The following is an 18034-nucleotide window of genomic DNA, read 5'->3' as shown; positions in this document are numbered from 1 at the left end:
TGCCATTTTAATCATATCAATGCAGAATGAAACTTTGATAACACAACTAAATTCAAAGTGTAGTCGATTACCTGTCTGCCACCATAAATATTGGATACTCACTTTAATCCAAGCAAAGAACAGATTGACTGCATTCATGTTGTTATACTGTGTCTGCCAAAAGGCCAGGAATTCAAAGTCTGCATACATGGTGGGTTGTTCCAAAAGGGACCCCATAAGCCGATTGACCTCCAGAGTTCGGAAGATGTGGAATGCAATGGCTACAAGAGAAAGCTTCACAAAACTGTGACAATTACTTATACTTCCACAGTTCATGTATTAAGTCATGATATCAACAATAAAAAAGGACAACAGAATGTATTCTGTAATGTTGAAGGTACCATAAGCACAGGCTGCATAAGCTAACGGTTTGCTCTGTTGAATCCTTAATTCCATTTTAAATAAATTTCCTTTTTAACGTCTACCAGAGTTTAGTATCTCTATGTCCTGATAAAAGAGTCTTCTGGGCTTGGTAAATTCTGGAAATACTGGTAATGATCGTAGCCTGCAGCAACCAGTCAGATTTTCCGTAATCAACTCTCTAAGATACTGTGCCTGTTTGGTTGATACCTTTGCCTGCTGGGCACTTTCAGCGCTTCCTGCCCAGGCTAATTTTCAGCTTTCAGCGCTCTAATATTTTGAATGACAATTGCATGGCCATGCAACACTGTACCCATATAAACATTTTATCATTTTTTTGAGAGAGATAGAGCTTTCTTTTTGTGGTATTTAATTTCTACTGTGTTTTTTATTTATTTTTTGCTAAACAAAAGTTTGTTTCTATTAAATTAACAATTTTTCTCCTTCACTGATGTGTGCTTATGAGCACCGATAGGCTGCACTAATGGGCATTGAGGTGGCACTGATATGTACTGATGAGGAGGCACTGATAGGTGGCACTGATGGGTGGCAATGACTTGTGACTTTTATCAGTGTCCAGCAAAGCACTGGTTAAAGCTTATTGGAGGAGTTTTCACCCTCCTCTGACTGTCCTATGAGGCTGCAAGACTCCTTACCCTCTGTCTGGACAGTGCTAATTAGCCCTGTGCTGATCACATGCACCCTCCCAAAAAAAACAAAAAAACAACTCAGATCACCTAGGCAATCCAAGTGGAAGTAAGAGGCAGGTACCTTTCAAGACTAGGCACCTGCACCCCCCAAAAAAATTACATGCCAAATGTGGCAATGGAGAAATACTTAAAGTGGAACTTCTCCTTTTGGGTGGAGCTCAGCTTTAATGTCTGTTCACACAGCAAAGAACTAAACTTCAACAATTTAATGTGCGGAAGCGGCCCGTTTTGTCTGCAGCGAGCTGGCAGTAGAGGGTGGTGTGATGTATGTTTCAGCCAATCACACATTTTTTTTTTAACTCATCTTTATTTGAAATCTACAAACTGACACTTCATTTGTGTCACTGTTCTGTGCTGCTGTACAGTGACATGCGATCCCATCATGTGCATCTCAGCTCACTTCACTGCACCTCCAGGGTGCCTTGCAGTGGTATGACCAGGACACATAGAAAACATTTGTTTTGTCCTGGTGATGACTAGGGTTCTTCCAGTGTAAAAAAACACTGATCACCACACTATATGCCTTACAAGGACCGATATGGCAGCCATCTTAGAGGGGTGAAGTACAGAGTGTGCAGTGGAAAACTGCCTAGCGAGGTGTCTCAGGGGTAGGATTTATATAGAAATAGATGAGTGACATTCTAAATCCTAATATATAATGTCCGCAACTGCCCTTTGCTCTCATATTGTGTGAGCAATGGATGCAGTTTGGCTTGCCTCAATCTCCTCTTCTGCCTCCTCAATATAACTAGTGCAATTACAATGATTAGGGCTGTTACACTAGAAATTCTGTTTTTCAATGCCCCCCAAAAACAAAAACGTGTTTGTCTTTGTCTCTGTCTCCCTCTATTTTTCTTCCTCTCTCTCACTCCTTCTTTCCAGCCACAAACAGGAAAAGCATGTGATGTCAGAGGAAATAACCTTCAAAATGCATAGCAATTTAACACAGATTAAAATGCTTGTTAACGTGCATTAAATACTAGTCAAAGCGCATTAAAAATGCATGTCAATGAAAGGCAATGGACATCCATTTTTCAAGCATTTCTATACATTTGAATGCATGTTTTTTGTTCAAACATGACCCTAAAGCCGGGTACACGTGGGGCAAATGTCGGGAGACAACGGCCAGTTCAAATAAAAAAGGGCGACATTCGGTTCATGTGTATGTCGGTCTGTCTGACAGAAGCCGCTCGTTTGGCCCGTCTTCTGCATGATGGAAAACCAGCAGCAGACTGACTCCCAATCAGCGCTCTCAGCCAATGGCAGAGAGCGCTGATTGGATTGTTCTGGCGGGGAGGCCCTCCCCCTATCCAAACACAACAGCTCAGCAGGGGAGATCGCTGAACTAACCTTGCAAGGTTAGTAGAGCTGCTCTGACCGGAGCTGACAGTTTTTTTTCGTTCGACCCCTGGAGTCGAATGGTGTGTACCCGGCTTAAGTGTGAGATCCTCCATTGCTAATCCTCCTAGGCACTACCCACAGTGTGTGTTATAGAAGATGTGTTTTCAGATTTTCTTCATCAGAGCTAATTTGCATACATGCCTGTCTTCCATAAAAAGCCCCCCATTTACCTTACTTGTTAGGCCGAACACCCACAGCTAATATAAATAATAAAAACTTATATACACAATCATGTACTATAAACAGAGTGAGCGGAAAAAGCTGTGAAAGAACCAATACTCTGTTAAAATCCATAGAGATAATGACTAATACAAACTGTAAATTGATAATATATTTGATCAAATTTAATAAAGTTTTTATTGAAGGCATATCATAATGCCAGTGCGCTTTCTATTTGTCATTTAATGAATATTATCATTGCCAACCTCTCATTCTGAAAACATTAGTTGACTAGTTAATGTTTTGGCTTTAATGCAACTTGAATGATTGACCCAGTCGAAGTATTAGAGGTAAAGACTGACTTTTTGGTTGCTTTCTTGGAATATGACCAAACATGGCCATAGACTGTTCAGCAGTGTTAAAATGTTTTGTTGACTAAAACATTTTAGTCAGCTGAATGAATATTATTTTAGTTGACTAAAACAACTGAAATGACTAAAATACAACTAAAATGCCGTTTTAGTCAAAAGACTAATGCCCCATACATACTGTCGGACATTCCGACCACAAAATCCGTCTGATTTTTTTCCGACGGATTTTGGTCGAAACTTGTGTTGCACACACACACGTCGCACAAAGTTGTTGGAAAATGCGATCGTTCTGAACGAGGTGACGTCAAACACGTACGTCGGGACTATAAACGGGCCAGTAGCCAGAAAATCCGACCGTGTGTATGGGGCATAAGACTAAAACTAAATTGAAATTTGACTTCAAAATTAACACTGGTCTGTAGTGCATGTTTATACCTCAATTTAATAATAAATAACATTTTAGATTTTTCACTCCAGCAGTATATAATGAGTTTGCAAAATGTAGAGAATTTTTAACTAATGCATTACAATTGAATTACACCCATTAGATATTAGTCGACTAAAATATCCTGGAGATTTTAGTCGGCTAAAACGTAGGACATTTTAGTCGACTAAAATGTAGTGGAGATTTAGTTGACTATATACGACTAAAACTAAAACAATTGCAGAAGACTAAAATAGGACTAAAACTAACATGCCATTTAAGCCTAAGACTAAGACTATAACTAAATCGAAATTTGCTGCCAAAATTAATACTGCTGTTCAGATCTTCGGAGATTTAAACCATGTATGGCTAGGCTGAATGTACCCAAGTTGATCGATCAACTTGGGTACAACCAGCCTGTCAGATTTTACATGTGATTATTGCTAGTGGCTATTATACATGACATGCATAATATGACATGAAATATGAGCAAAGCATATCCCTCTATAGTGTGTCCCAATCCAAAGCACTACTGTGATTGACATCCTCAGCTCTGTTTCTGTGTACTGTGTGAAGGGGGGGGGGGGGTTATCCCTTCCCTTCCCTCCAATCACCTCTAACTGAGCTCTGTAGAGTGTACCTTCAGTACCCCGCCTCCTGCTTTCTGAAAGCTCAGGCAAGCTGTATAAATGTTGGACTTTGATTTATGTAGATAAACAGGTACAGCTCACGTAGGAGGATTTGTTTCATCTTTGTGCATCACCTGAGGCTAGTCACTTCATTGGGTACAGGCAAGAGTTTACAACCACTTCAAGTCACCTTCCTTTATAGGAAATAAAAAAATCTTACAACAGCAACCACATATTTCTTCAGAAAGTGGACTCACCATTATAACGACAACATCTAAAATGTTCCAGATGCTAGTGAAGTATTTGAACCTGTGTATTTTCAGCTCCAGACACTCTTCCACCACATAGTAAAATATGAACACACAAAATATAATTTCACAGGCAATAATAAAAAAGTCCCACTTGTTGACATAGCGAATGAGCTTGACGGTACGGATCTGCCATGATGATATTGCACCACCAGTTGCTGGAAATTCTACAACAAGCCTACAAAAGACATGTTTGTTCTGTTAGTGTATTTATCCAGTGAGCATTTTTATAGTAGTGTAGCTACAATCATTGTAAAAGTGACCATATTTTATACAATCTGATTCCACAATATCCTTTAGATCTACCAGCAACTGTTTAATGTAAGGGTCTGTGTGCATGAATACAGATTGAATGAATTGTTTAGGTGTGTCCTGTTATAATTTATCATTCATGTAAGTGTAAATCAGATGCACTCACCTTAATACACAGAATAGATTGATGTTGGCATTGTATACTGAAAAATCAATAAAGACGGCCCGAGTTCCTCTATCCAGCCACAGATTATTTTTCAGTATTTGCAGACTCCTTAATGTGTCCTGTTTGGTCGTGTTAAAATCTAGATAATAACCTCCACCACTATAGGTCGCTAATATACCCCAATGGGATGAGCCCTTCAAATGGTCTTCAGTAAAATATGTCCACCTGGAAATTTCATAGTTAAACAAAATATAAGTACTGAAAGAATTTGAAAAAATTCACAGTGTTGTACATTTATTTTATTTTACACAATATTTTAAAAGGGAAATCCATGGGGTAAGCTTGTGGCTGAATTTTCCAAAAATGATTAAAAGCCCAGGATGTTTTAACTTCTTGAACTCTGGGTTTACCCCCCCCCCCCCATGAGCAGGCCATTTTTTAACTGACAATTGCGCGGTCATGCAACGCAGCACCCAAATAAAATGTACGTCCTTTTTTTCCCCACAAATAGAGCTTTCTTTTGGTGGTATTTGCCGTTTTTATTTTTTGTGCTATAAAAAAAAACAACATCATTTTTTGATTTTGTACAGAGCATCCCTGATCCTTCTCTTCTGGAGTCCCCCCGCCGTTGCTCCTGGCTCTTCCCCCCGCCCAGTGCCCCCAGAGCAAGCAGCTTGCAATAGGGGCCCCCAGGCAGGCTCGCCGTGGCTCTGCGTGTCCATTCACACTCAGAGCCACTGCTCAGCCCCATTCCCTCTCTCCTCATCTCTCCTCATTGGCTCACTGGCTGTGATTGACAGCAGCGGGAGCCATTGGCAATGGGCCAATGAGGAGGGCGAGTCCCTAGAGAGGCCAGGTTCTTGTGCACAACGCTGGATTGCGATGGGGCTCAAATAAGTATTAGAGGGACTGCTACACAGAGAAGGTTTTTTACCTTCATGTATAGAATGCACAAAGGTAAAAACATAGAATTTATTTATTCCTATATAAATTAGTTAAATGCAGCTGCCCACAGGAGAATTTTGACCAGTGACAGCCTGTCCATAGGGGGCGCATGGGTAGTCACAAAAGAAATATATATATTTTTAAAACTGGCCCTTTAAAAAAAATAAAAAAAGGTCTATAAGTGCACTGTATTCGGACGCCGGACACAGTGCGCTTATGGGAAGCGCTCCATCTATACAATAGCAAGATTGCAGATGCGGCACCTTTGTTTGCGGGTTTGTGTTCTGCCTTGTGGCGCATTCCGAAGCACCGAGTAGCTTCCACCCAGCGCCCGTAGTATCTATTACTACGGTGGGGTGGTTTGATTGACATCCGAGTTAGATGTCACTTCCGGTTTTCTCTCTCCCATTGCACCTGAAAGAGAAAACCGAAAGTATGAGGAGCAGACTCCTCCATCGCTGCTGCCAGTGCCGTCTGAAGGAGACACCGCAGGAGAGGACACCACAGCAAGGTAAGTTCTGCTATGCCAGTTCGGACCTCCTGCAGAGAAGGGGGGAGGGGGTTTGATGGGACACAGGCTGCATTTGATGAGACACAAGCTGCATTTGATGGGGCACAGGCTGCATTTGATGGGACACATGCTGCATTTGATGAGACACAAGCTGCATTTGATGGGACATAGGCTGCATTTGATGGGACACAAGCTGCAATTAATGGGACAGTGAGGCTGAATTTGATCGGGCACAGTGAGGCTGCATTTGACGGGCACAGTGAGGCTGCATTTGATGGGCACAGTGGCTGCATAAGATGGGCGCAGTGGCTGCTTAAGATGGGCACAGTAGCTGTATTTGATGGCACAGTGGCAGCATTTGATGGCACAGTGGGAGCATTTGATGGCACAGTGGGAGCATTTGATATGGCAGAGTGGCTGCATTTGATGAGCATAGTGGCTGCGTTTAATGGGCACAGTGGCTGCAATTGATGGGGTTTTTTTCAGAACTTGTTTGCGTCCCCTCAAAAATTTTGAGCACCAGCTGCCACTGATTTTGACAATGGTAAACAAAAAAGCAGTTGACCAGCCAGATATAATACCTAGTACTCCCAGCAGTACTTAGGTGTAGATCACAAACACAAAGGAAACTGTGTCCCTTAATGAACTTCTTACACCAAAGCTGGCATCAGCTGAAGCATGAAAATTCACCTTATAAAGCTTGGAAAAAGGTGTGAACAGAGGACCAGGTGGCAGTCTGATGCCTAAAAGCTCAAAGGGCACTGACAGATCTAATAGAGTGTACCTTGGCAGGAAAAGGAGGAACTTTATCCTTAAAGTGGTTGTAAAGTCAGAAGGTTTTTTTATCTGAATGCATTTTATGCATTCAAATAAAAAGCCTTCTGTGTGTAGCAGCCACCCTAATAATTACCCAAGCCCCCTTTCTATCCAGAGATGTCCACGAGTGCCTCGGCCATCCGGGACTCTCCCTCCTGATTGGCTGAGACACAGCAGCAGAGCCATTGGCTCCCACTGCTGTCAATGAAACTCAGTTAGCCAGTCAGGATAGAGAGGGACAGGGAATAAACCACAGCTCCGTGTTTGAATGGACACAGGAAACTGTGGCTTGGCTCAGATGCCCCTATAGGAAGCTGCTTCCTATGGGGGCACTCAACAGGAGGGAGGAGCCTGGAGCTCCAGCCAAGGACCCGAGAAGAGGGGGATCTGGGTTGCCTTGTGCAAAACCACTGCACAGAGCAGGTAAGTATAACATGTTTGTTATTTTAATAGAAAAAAAAAATACTTTTTAATCACTTTAAGACCATGAGCTTGAACAATAATCTTTTTAAGCCACCTAGAAATGCCAAAGAGACTGTGCACTTTGCAAACTTCAGTTGCACTCTGTAAGAGCAGTATTTCCAGAGATTAGTAAAGGAACAGAAGCTCTGCTGACTTCTATCATCCAATCATGTGCATGCAAAAATGCTTTTTTTTCAAAAATATCCTTGCACATGATTGGGTATTCTTTGCAAAATTAAGCTTTATCTCATTTACTGAGCTCTGGAGCAAGTGCACATGCAAAGTGCACAGTCTACTTGCCTTTAGTAAATAAACCCCAATGACTAAGAGGTACAGTAAATCCATACAGCATGAACTACATCCAGGCGGTGAAGGGAAATTTTCCCTTCTGATGTACTGGAGCCGGACAGGGAGGTAAAAGAACAATGTTCTAGTGGAGGTGAAAGGCTGAAACTTCCCTAGGAAGGAAGGAGGCTGTAGGTGTCAATACTAGATTAAAGCTTAGTACACACAGGCTCGATGTTGGGCGACATCGGCCAGTTCAATAAAAACCGGCTGACATTCGGCCCATGTGAATGGCAGCCGGTCTGACAGAAGCCAGACATTTGGCCGGCTTCTGTCAAAAGAGCATGCTGTAAACCCAGCAGCCGACTGGCTCCCAATCAGCGTTCTCAGCCAATGGCAGAGAGAGCTGACTGGAGTGTTCTGGCGGGGAAGCCGCCCCCTGTCAGAACACAACATAGCAGCGGGGAAGATCGCTGTACTAACGTCAGATCGTTAGTACATCGGCTCCAACTGGAGCTGTCAGTTTTTTTGGTTCAACCAGCTGGGTCGTACCAAAATAAAATTATTAGCATGTACCAGGCTTTGGATAGTCTTTAAAGAGCCAACTGAACCAAATTTAGATAAAAAATGTGTTACAGGAGGTTATACAGAAGGGTTGCAGGTGAGATGAGCCATTTGTAATGGTACACCTTACAAGAGTTATATTCTCCTTGTGATCTGTGCTGTGTTAACAGGAACAACCATAAAAAACACTGTGGACTGTTTTGTACTTATCTGTTTTTTATAAAATAGGTAAAAAACTGTATTTACTCACAACCAACTGCAAAAGAGGTTAATGACCCAGAGAGGACCAGGTCAACATGGACAGCAGCAAGAACCAATCAAGGTAAGAACTGCGTGTCACATGTATATAAGTGCTATGTTACGTAGAAGCTATGTCATGCAGAAGAAAAAAATGGGTGGGAAAAGAACAGGGAGGGTGTGCACATGACACTCAAGCTATCAGAATGTAACTTCTGAGCATGGTAAATCTTTCTTTTGAAACCGATGGAGCAGGGGAGTAATGGTGTAGCTCCTGATGCTCAGATTAATTAACTACTGATTGAAAGCCTTCAGAGCCCAGGTCACACCAGAAGCTGGTCCTGGAAAGCACTCTGTGGCTAACTAACACAGTACCCGAAGGTCTAGGATGCACCACTGTTGGAGCCTAGAAGGATACATTCTAGGCAGGCCCCGCGATTTTCCAGTGGGGTATGGGTATGTGTATGGCCTCCCGGGCATCAGCAAGGATAAGCTAATCCAAATAGCTGCATAGAAGTCCCAGCTCAGCATCATGTAACTGTATTGACTGAAGAAAGAAAATGAAATTTCTAGTATAAAAGGGGGTAAACTCTTCTTAAATAGAAAAAAATACCCATCCTCTTGGGGCACAAGCAAAAAACTGAAGCTTGCTGGGAGTGGGGGGTGTCATATCTGGCTGGTCAATTACTTTTTTGTTTGCCATTACCCAAATCTTCCTGCAGGGAGCTGCATATAATCCAACTGTATCAGAATAACTGAATCCTTTGTCCCTCAAAGTTCCGTTTTTTTTTTTTGGACCATACTTACCTAGGTGGATGCAGCATCGGTCTGATGCCTTACCTGTACCTCAACGGCTCTAAGACTGAGAACTGAGCGGTTCTCAGATCTCTGTGGGCTGTGGAGGCTGAGAGGCTAAGCCAGGTGCCCCTCCAGGGTTGTGGGCAGATCCTGACCAGATTGTTGCAATATTTCCGCAGCCTGGACTGGCTCTGTGAAGTCAACCGACTGCAGGCTTCAACCCGCTGTCTGCTGAAAATGGGTCACAGGAGTACAGAACGAGCTGCATTCCTGAAGTACAGCCAAATTAGCAGACTCAAAACAGAGACTAAACCAGACTTTTGAAGATAAAGTTGATTTTTACACAGAGTTTACACAGTTGCTATATAGGGAATCGCTAGAGAACTGAGACATGACACAAGGTGAAGTAGTGTCTGCATAGCCTCTGTGCACAGAAATTGTCAGATGCTTTACCCCATGCAGGGTAAAGCAACAGATTCATTTTGATGGTGCCCCCTAGCAGCTCATACTAGCCTTCTTACCATGACTCCCATCTGCCCTTTGGAAGCAAAGTCAGGGTGTACTGTTTAAGCTGCATATCACAACATCAACACTGTTATTTGCTTGGTCTAAAAAGATCTGAAGAAAATATATACTTACGCTGTTCCATTCATCAATCCAAATGGATTCCTGTCTTCTTCACCCTCTGAATACACATCATAGCACCCATAAATGTCATCTCTAAAGTCTGTATGTACTATGCAAGAGTTATTTTCCACCTTCAGCTGACGTATCCGCGGTACTCCAAGAAGCAAATTTTCATAATAAATGAATGAATGTTGGCTGTTATCTAGCGTTTCATTATTGTACCATTTGGTCCAGTAAAGGCCATCTAGTAAAGGCCCTTGTGTATACTAGAGAGAAATAAATAATATATTGTGGTTAGCATTATACAGTATATCACTATTCACTTAGTCCAATTACAATATGTATTACAGGGTGTGGGCACTTATGGGCTTATCACCAATTGGCTTCTTTTATCTTAGGAGCTTCTGTAGTGAGAGTTATGCCGCGCACACACGACCGAATTGTCCAGCGGACTTAGTCTGCCGGACCGCATTACGCCGGACAATTCGACCGTGTGTGGGCTCCAGCGGACTTTTTCATCGTAAAGTCTGGCGGACTTAGAAAGTAGTTTTGCATCAAAATTTGGCCGCCGGACTTGGCTTTCAGCGGACAATCAGTTCGTCAGTGTGCTAGTCCGGCGGACTAATAATGACACATGCTCAGAAGCAAGTACGAGAAGGAAGCTATTGGCTACTGGCTATTGAACTTCCTTTTTATAGTCCCGTCGTACATGCTGTACGTCATCGCGTTAGCAATCGCCGGACTTTCGGAGTGTCCGTGTGTGGCCAAGTCCATTCGTTAGAAAGTCCGCCAGATTATTTGCCGGATTGTTTGCCGGACTAAGTCTGCCGGACTATTCGATCGTGTGTACGCGGAATTAGATTTCATAGCTCAGGGCTCAAAGCTCTATGCCTTCATTAGCCATGGTCAACTAAAGGAATCCAGTTTCACACTCACTTTTCTATATAGAAATGGGCTGGGAATGTGGATGCAGACAACTGGTCACCAGCATCTCCACAGATGTGGTCACCGGTGTCCCGATATGTGGTCAACAATGTCCCTGATCACCAGCATTCCTGGTCACAAGTGCTCCAAAAATGTGGATACCAGCATCTATGTTCACCAGCATGCCACAGATCTCTTAATCAACATCCATAAGCCCTTGTAAACACGGTCGGACATTCCGTCTGAAAATGTCCGATCAGACCGTGTTGTCGGATAATCTGACTGTGTGTGGGCTCCATCGGACTGTTTCCATCGGAACATCCGACGGACAAAGTTTTACAGCTGGGCTATAAAACTTTCCGACCACATGTGTAGAGAATTCCGATCAGACACGCATGCTCAGGTCAAATTCCTATACCAAAGCTATTGGCTACTAGCCTGAACGTAGTCCCGTCGTAACGAAATAACGTCATCACGTTGCTTACGATTGTTTTTTCCGACAATTTTGTCCGACCGCATGTATGCCACACAAGTTTCGGACAAAATCCGTCTGACAAAATCCGATGGATTTTGTTGTCAGAATGTCTGACCAGGTGTACAAGGGCTAAGGGTTATAGGAAGCCAGAATGTGAATTGGATTGATGTCCCAGCATCTACTCAGAAATGAAATATGAGTTGGGTAGGTTGACAATTTAGTTAAACTGTAGATGTTATTTTTGAGTATTAATTTATTTCTAAACCTAGAACAGTTTAATACTGATTGAGAATTCCCACTCACCGACCAAAAATCATTCATGTTGTTAATACTCTGGAATGTGACTCCACTATCTGAAGCAGTTTGCAGGAAAAGGTTGGACATCACGTTAGTGTAATAATAAGTGCTAGAGCTTGTCATCCCATAAGTCACTAGAAAAAGATAATTTTTTTAAAGTTACGAAAATTACAATCAACATATTTCAAATAAGAGACAGAAGAAAAAGAGGTATTACAAACAAAACATATTTAAACTGTGGGGAAAGTTAATATGGTTAGGCCCAGCGCTTTTTAGTCATTTTATTAATAACCTGGAGGAATAGAAAGTAGTGTGACTTTGTGCTGATTATCCAAAATTATGTTAAATTATTATAGCTCAGAAGGATGGTAATATGTTACAAAATAATATTGTCAACACGATAACATAGGCAGTTAATTTTCAGTTGAAATTTATACAGTACATACATCCACATTAATGTAGTTGTGGAAAACTACTGAAGGACTTAACTCCTTCCTGCCACTGCCTCCTTGCCCTTTAAGAGCTTCTAAATGTTGGGAGGCAGGCATTTGAGCCATGTGACCACTGTGATTGGCTGTAACATCGGTCACATGATCGGAAAGCTCACAATCGCAAATATGCTTTGGGAGCTTTCCTGGTCCCTAACGGTAACTGTGCTGGGAGCACACAGGGCATGTGCTCTCAGCACAGAAAAGTGTTTACATGGGGCTGCATATATGCAGCCTCTCAGCATTAAAGTCTAACTGCCGAGAGGCCGCATCTATGCGCCATGTTGACGTGAAGAGGTTAAAGTGATAATAAAACAAAAATTTTATATATTGTAGCTTACCAATCCTTAAATGTGGTGGCTGTATTCGTTTTAGTTTATTTTTTTCCTTTGATTTTCCTTGTGATTTTGATTATCTTGTGATTTAGCCAGTAACACGGTTGAATAAAAGCTGACCATTGTAAGTACCCCTGCCAAAAATAAATAGTTTGTCTCAACTCTCTACATGCCACTTTTGCTGGGCAACGTGGTCATTTGTGTAGTGCTCACTACTGTAGCAGCCACTGGATTTTCAGGTCTTTCCCCAATGCAACGAGGCAACAGGAATTTTCCACACGTTCTTTCCAGGCTCAATAAATAGTCTAGGGGTTTTGTTCTATTTTTGTTTATTTAGGATAAATTGAAGAGGGATACATGGGATGTCCAGAATTGAAGAACTGGATTGAGGACTTGTTAATGTCTCAGACTACTGGTAACTGACTTCAAAAGTGCTGTCCACCTATGGGACTGATGGTGCAGCACACTAGCAGCAAGTAAAAAGTTCCAAACCTGGATATGGAGGTGCTGCTCCTTGCAGGAATGCCAAAGCACCTGGCTACTGCTTTCCCAAGCTAGAGAAATGGGGTTACTTCTGGCTGCTTTGCGCTGGCACTAAGCTGTCCCCTGGACCTAGAGTCATACAGTATTGCAGCCTTATTGTCCTCTCTATACAGGCTAGATAAAAGTGGAAGTTACTCTCTTTAAGTGAAACTTGGGTTCCAAGGGGCTGTTGTAGAGGCACACTGCTGTACAGGCCTGGATTTGATCTCAGGGTATCTTCAGCTAAGCTTAGCTGTGGCTGGGGTGTGAGGCTTGTAGCTGCTGATTCTCTCTCTCTTCTCTTTCACCTAGCCTCTCCTCTGCCCAGGGGCAGAGTCCCCCAGAACAGGAGTCCCCTCCAGGTGACTGGACCCTGAACTCTGCTCCCAAACTGCCAGATTTCTGACTATTTATGGGACAGTTTCCCCATCTACTGAGCCTTGTCTTCTCAGCGATTGGTTGGAATGCCATAAATATTCAGGTTGCAGTGTCTGTCCCTCCACCCTCTAAGTTCTAGAACTATCCAGTGAATTCTAGCAGCCAGGGTGAGGTAACAGAGCCAGAGCCTCAAAGCATTGCACAGCATTGCACAGTCAAAAACAACAATTAACCCCTGCTCATCTGCCTACAGAGAAGCCAACTAAATTTTCCTACACTTAGCAACTCTGAAGGTGCTACATTTGAAATATAACAGACTTACTGGCCAGATCATGGCAATTTCCTGCTTAGCCTTTTCTCCCCCCCTCCACTACTGGCAGTAAGATCAGATAAAAAACATAAGGAGAGAGAAAACAAACCAATAGGAATTTCAAAGAGGACTTGCTTTGAAGACACCAAGGGTCCTGGGAGATAAAGAAATGCTGCACCATACATCTCTATGGAGTCTAGTGGCTACTGGACTTTAATTCCCACAAATCCGTGTACCAAGAAGTGGAGGTTTTGATAATTTTCCTGGGCATTCTGAGAAAGATCAAGGCTGGTCCTTAGGGTACAAACATACTGCCAGGGTCTGGGCTCTACTTCATAGGAATTAGAGACAAGGAGAGGAGCTAAGCGGATCTGCTGCTGTGGCTGTCCACCCATATCAGAGCTACCCCAGGGACTAAGCTTGAGAGGAATAGAGAGAGAGACACTGCATCAGAGCCAAGAGACTGCACTCTATGTGAAGATTGGAGCAGAGGAGCTGCACCCTGTGTGCTGGGACCTGTTAATCGCCAAGCCATTGGGACCAGACTAGTCACTTGCCAGGAGTGTTTAGCTCAACTGCACACCTTAATGCCCGATACACATTGCTAACATAACATAATACATAAAGACTGCTCCTACTTAGAAGCTCACTTTCTCTACCCACGCCTTTAAAGGGATAGTTCATGTGCACCACCTATAAAAGGGCCCTGCCGAAAGCCAGCCAATGTTGACTACTACGTGCCAGGTGATTTCAGCCACCTTCAGGATTACCCCTTACACCAAAGAAAAAAATGAATACGCCCAACTGTTATTGGGGTTGTATGCACCTAAGGACTTCTCCAAAGCCATCGTAAAGCAGTACTTAATAACATTCATTTAATAACATTTGCCACGGGCTATGTGGAATATATGATATAAGTACTAAGTTCCCAGCAAGCTCTCCATGCCTTATTGAGGCAACCTCTGCATGCATAAACATGGAACCTAATAAGCCCAAACCAGGGCAAGGATCTTGAGGGTGGGAAGGGAAAAGAAGAAAGAAAGGAAAAATAAAACATATGCGGAATCCAGGAGGCCGCATAAATATGAGTTTAGCTTGCATATTCCAAGAGGGTCAGGTCAAGTCAATCCTAAAATATGTGTTATGCCTGGGAGCACATGATATCTCAATGTTCGGGTTAGCATGTGAAATCCATTCAGAGGAACCAAGTTTTAGTACAGCGTTCTTCCCACAGGTTGGTAGAGGCCTTCAAAGTCTCCATCTGGTGAGTCTTGTTTACCCTGGCGAACCATATGCGAACCATAATGGGAAATCTCATCAGTGGAACACACATGTCAGAAGTCTCTGACAGGGGTTTTAACTGGTCCCCACTATATTTAAACTGAAATTTTTGTTTGACATATACTATAACTAGAACTAGTGTGTGTGTGTCCGTAAAATCCATTTTCTTAATGTCTTTCACCAATTTATAAATAAGAGATTTTTTATGGTACACTTGACCCAGAATGATGATAACAATTATATCTCTGTCCTCAGTAGAGGCGCTGCCCAATTTTTGTTGGATTCAGTTTTTTTCTCCCATGTATTTCACCTAATTACACTATCTCCATGACTGCTTTCAGATAACAATTTCATGCTTGTATAAACATAAGTAAAACAGATTTCCAAAATCACTCAAAACAGCCACAAAGAATTTCAACATTTAAAGACTAGGATTACATTAAAATAAATATATGCAAATTTTGAGCCTGCAAAGCACTGCACCTGCCATCAGGAGATTGTGGGTGCAATGTCAGTCTCCTGCAGACACTCCATACCTCTTGTACAGGCAGACAGTTACCAAAATACAGGAAGTGTGATGAACTACAAGGGATCAGCACCTTCGCAGTTCATTGAGAACTAAAGAGTCCGCCACAGTGGCAGATGAGATTTGTAGTTCATTCATTCACAGATATCTCTGAGTAAATGACACATCTGTACGGGTGGTGCCCCACACAGCCAAGCTGTTCTTAAATTGTAACAGTGGGTTTAGGGAGACCCCTGCTCATTGTCATGAGGGGAGGGTGGAGAAGTATATAGTAACAAGTTACATGCTACACCCTACATATGAACATGTTACTAAAGGTGAACTTAGCCTTTAAAGGAATTCATGCTCATGAAGTTCTTATAAATAGGACCCAAAAAGCATAGTCACTCACAAATACTTCTTTAACTGATGATGGGAGGGATGATGGTTGGTGGTAAGGCACTGAGCAGCGGTGTGTGATGATGGGGGGGGGGGGCAGGCACAGTGTTTGAGGGGGCCACAGGTGGGTTAAAGCTGGGAATATTGGTATGGGGTGTGGGTGTGTACAGACATTATGGTGAAAGCATGTGTAGGGTAGGGTTTGTTAGAGCAGGAGGGGAAGGGGTCAAGTACTGTGGGGGGTAGGGTGCTAGAATTTAGTGAGAGAGGCTGCAGGCATGGTACTGAAACCGGTGATGTGGGGGTGTTGGAGGTTAGGATGGTGTTGTGAGGCACTGTGGGGAGAGTAGTAGGGCGCCAGTATGCAGAAAATGTATAGCGGTAATAGCAAGGGTGGGGTATATCAATGCTTTTATTTACTAAGTCTCTTTGTTAGGTTTCAATATAGATTAATCCATTCTGGTAAAAAAAAAATAAAAAAAAATTATAATAACCAGAAAATAAATATAAAATTATCATAAAATTATAATAATCTCTAAACAAGTGCCAATGCTAAGGCTAATCAGACTAAATGCCTGGGAATTAAAGAAGGCTGCTTCTATAAGAGGCTTCTAGGCATTTATTTTATTACTTAAACAACTGAGCTATATACAATTAACAAGGATATTTAAGCAGATAAACGAACCTCCGGTTATGAAAAATACTGTACCTTGAAAAAAATAAAATAAAATTATATATATAATATATATATATATATATATATATATATATATATATATATATATATACATACAGTTCATAATAATTCATGAAATAATTCTATTTGAGATAAAACTCAGCAATAATAAATAAAAAAATAAAAAAATCAGCAGAAAGTAGGGCCTTTTGGAACTAAAAAGCGGGAACCAAACTTTATGTCACAAATCTGTCCTTGTAAACTAAGGACAGCTGGAAGCTTTGCCATTACATAAATAGAAGGCATATTTATTTACCCTTTCCTGCCCACCTTGTGTCTCTTTAAAAAGATCTGAATGCCAGGGGGTGGGAAGCATGATCACGTGACCACCGTGATTTGCTATCAAAGTGGTCACATGATCGGGAGTCAGTCCCACCAGCTACAGATCATTAGCGGGGGTCATTTGATGCAGCAAAGAGTCGCAAGAGCCGCCGAGGGACCCCAGAAATGGACGACCGGGGCCACACTGAAAAACAAGCTGCACAGTGGAGGTAAGTATTCAATGTTTGTTATTTAAAAAAAAAATTAGCCTTTACAATCACTTTAAGCTTGGTACACATGGACCAAATATCATCCAGTTCAACAGAAACCAGACATTCGGCCTGTGTGTATGGTATCCTTTCCGACAGAAGCTGGCCGACCATTCAGCTTCTGTAATACATACATGCTAGAAAAGCATCTGCCAAACGCCACCCTATCAGAACTCACAGACAAGAGCTGTGAGTGCTGACCAGTGTGTTCTGACAGGGTGCAGTCCCCCTGTCAGAACACAATAGCTTAGCGGGGAGATTAATTTACTAAGATCATGTAGTTAGTGCAGACTCCTCCTTGAGAACTCCTCGCTAGTGTGTTTTTTTTTTTTTAAAAGCTCATGGTGTGTGAAACACACCCAAAAACTCCACTCGGGTGCACAAAAAAAGTGCACACACATAAAGAGTAAACACAAAAACATGCAACGGGTGGTACATGGTCCTCCCTAGGAAGGACCTTACCCTGATCCCCCCGGGGCGTTAGGCTCCAGACAGGGACTGAGGTACTTCCCTTGGGTCCATCTGGCCGAAACCAGATGGAACCCCTCTCTCTGGAAGGTCTGCCGAAACAGACCCACCCAAGTACTTGGTGGGACTCCCCCAAAGGGAGACCCCATGAAAGAGGGCAAACCAAGCCAAAAGGCCTATGTCCACCCCCTCCCAAGACTTTCAGGGCAGGCCCAAGAACCCACACCCTACTCATCACACAGTGCCAAAACATGTTCACACCAAACAAAAAATACAAAAAAGTGACAAACATGGGGTTAAAATAAATAGGAAAGTGGGGAGA

At 42.5% G+C, this 18034-nt stretch overlaps 1 protein-coding gene across 1 annotated transcript in view; it reads right to left on the bottom strand.

Moving 5' to 3' along the window:
- PKD2L1 (polycystin 2 like 1, transient receptor potential cation channel) overlaps positions 1-18034 on the bottom strand; it is a 105318-nt gene that overhangs the window by 40173 nt on the left and 47111 nt on the right. Inside the window, exons 3-7 of the mRNA XM_077454266.1 lie at positions 11767-11894; positions 10077-10330; positions 4820-5044; positions 4351-4579; positions 103-273 (exon numbers count right to left, since the gene is read on the bottom strand). Of these exons, the coding sequence (XP_077310392.1) occupies positions 103-273; positions 4351-4579; positions 4820-5044; positions 10077-10330; positions 11767-11894 (1007 nt within the window). The remainder of the gene's footprint in view (positions 1-102; positions 274-4350; positions 4580-4819; positions 5045-10076; positions 10331-11766; positions 11895-18034) is intronic.

The sequence above is a fragment of the Lithobates pipiens genome, unplaced genomic scaffold (assembly GCF_037356315.1).
Source record: "Lithobates pipiens isolate NorthernLeopardFrog02 unplaced genomic scaffold, aLitPip1_a1.2 Scaffold_25, whole genome shotgun sequence".
Classification (NCBI taxonomy): domain Eukaryota; kingdom Metazoa; phylum Chordata; class Amphibia; order Anura; family Ranidae; genus Lithobates; species Lithobates pipiens.
The sequence above is the reverse complement of the archived record's forward strand: the minus strand, read 5'-3'. Positions and strand labels throughout refer to the sequence as shown.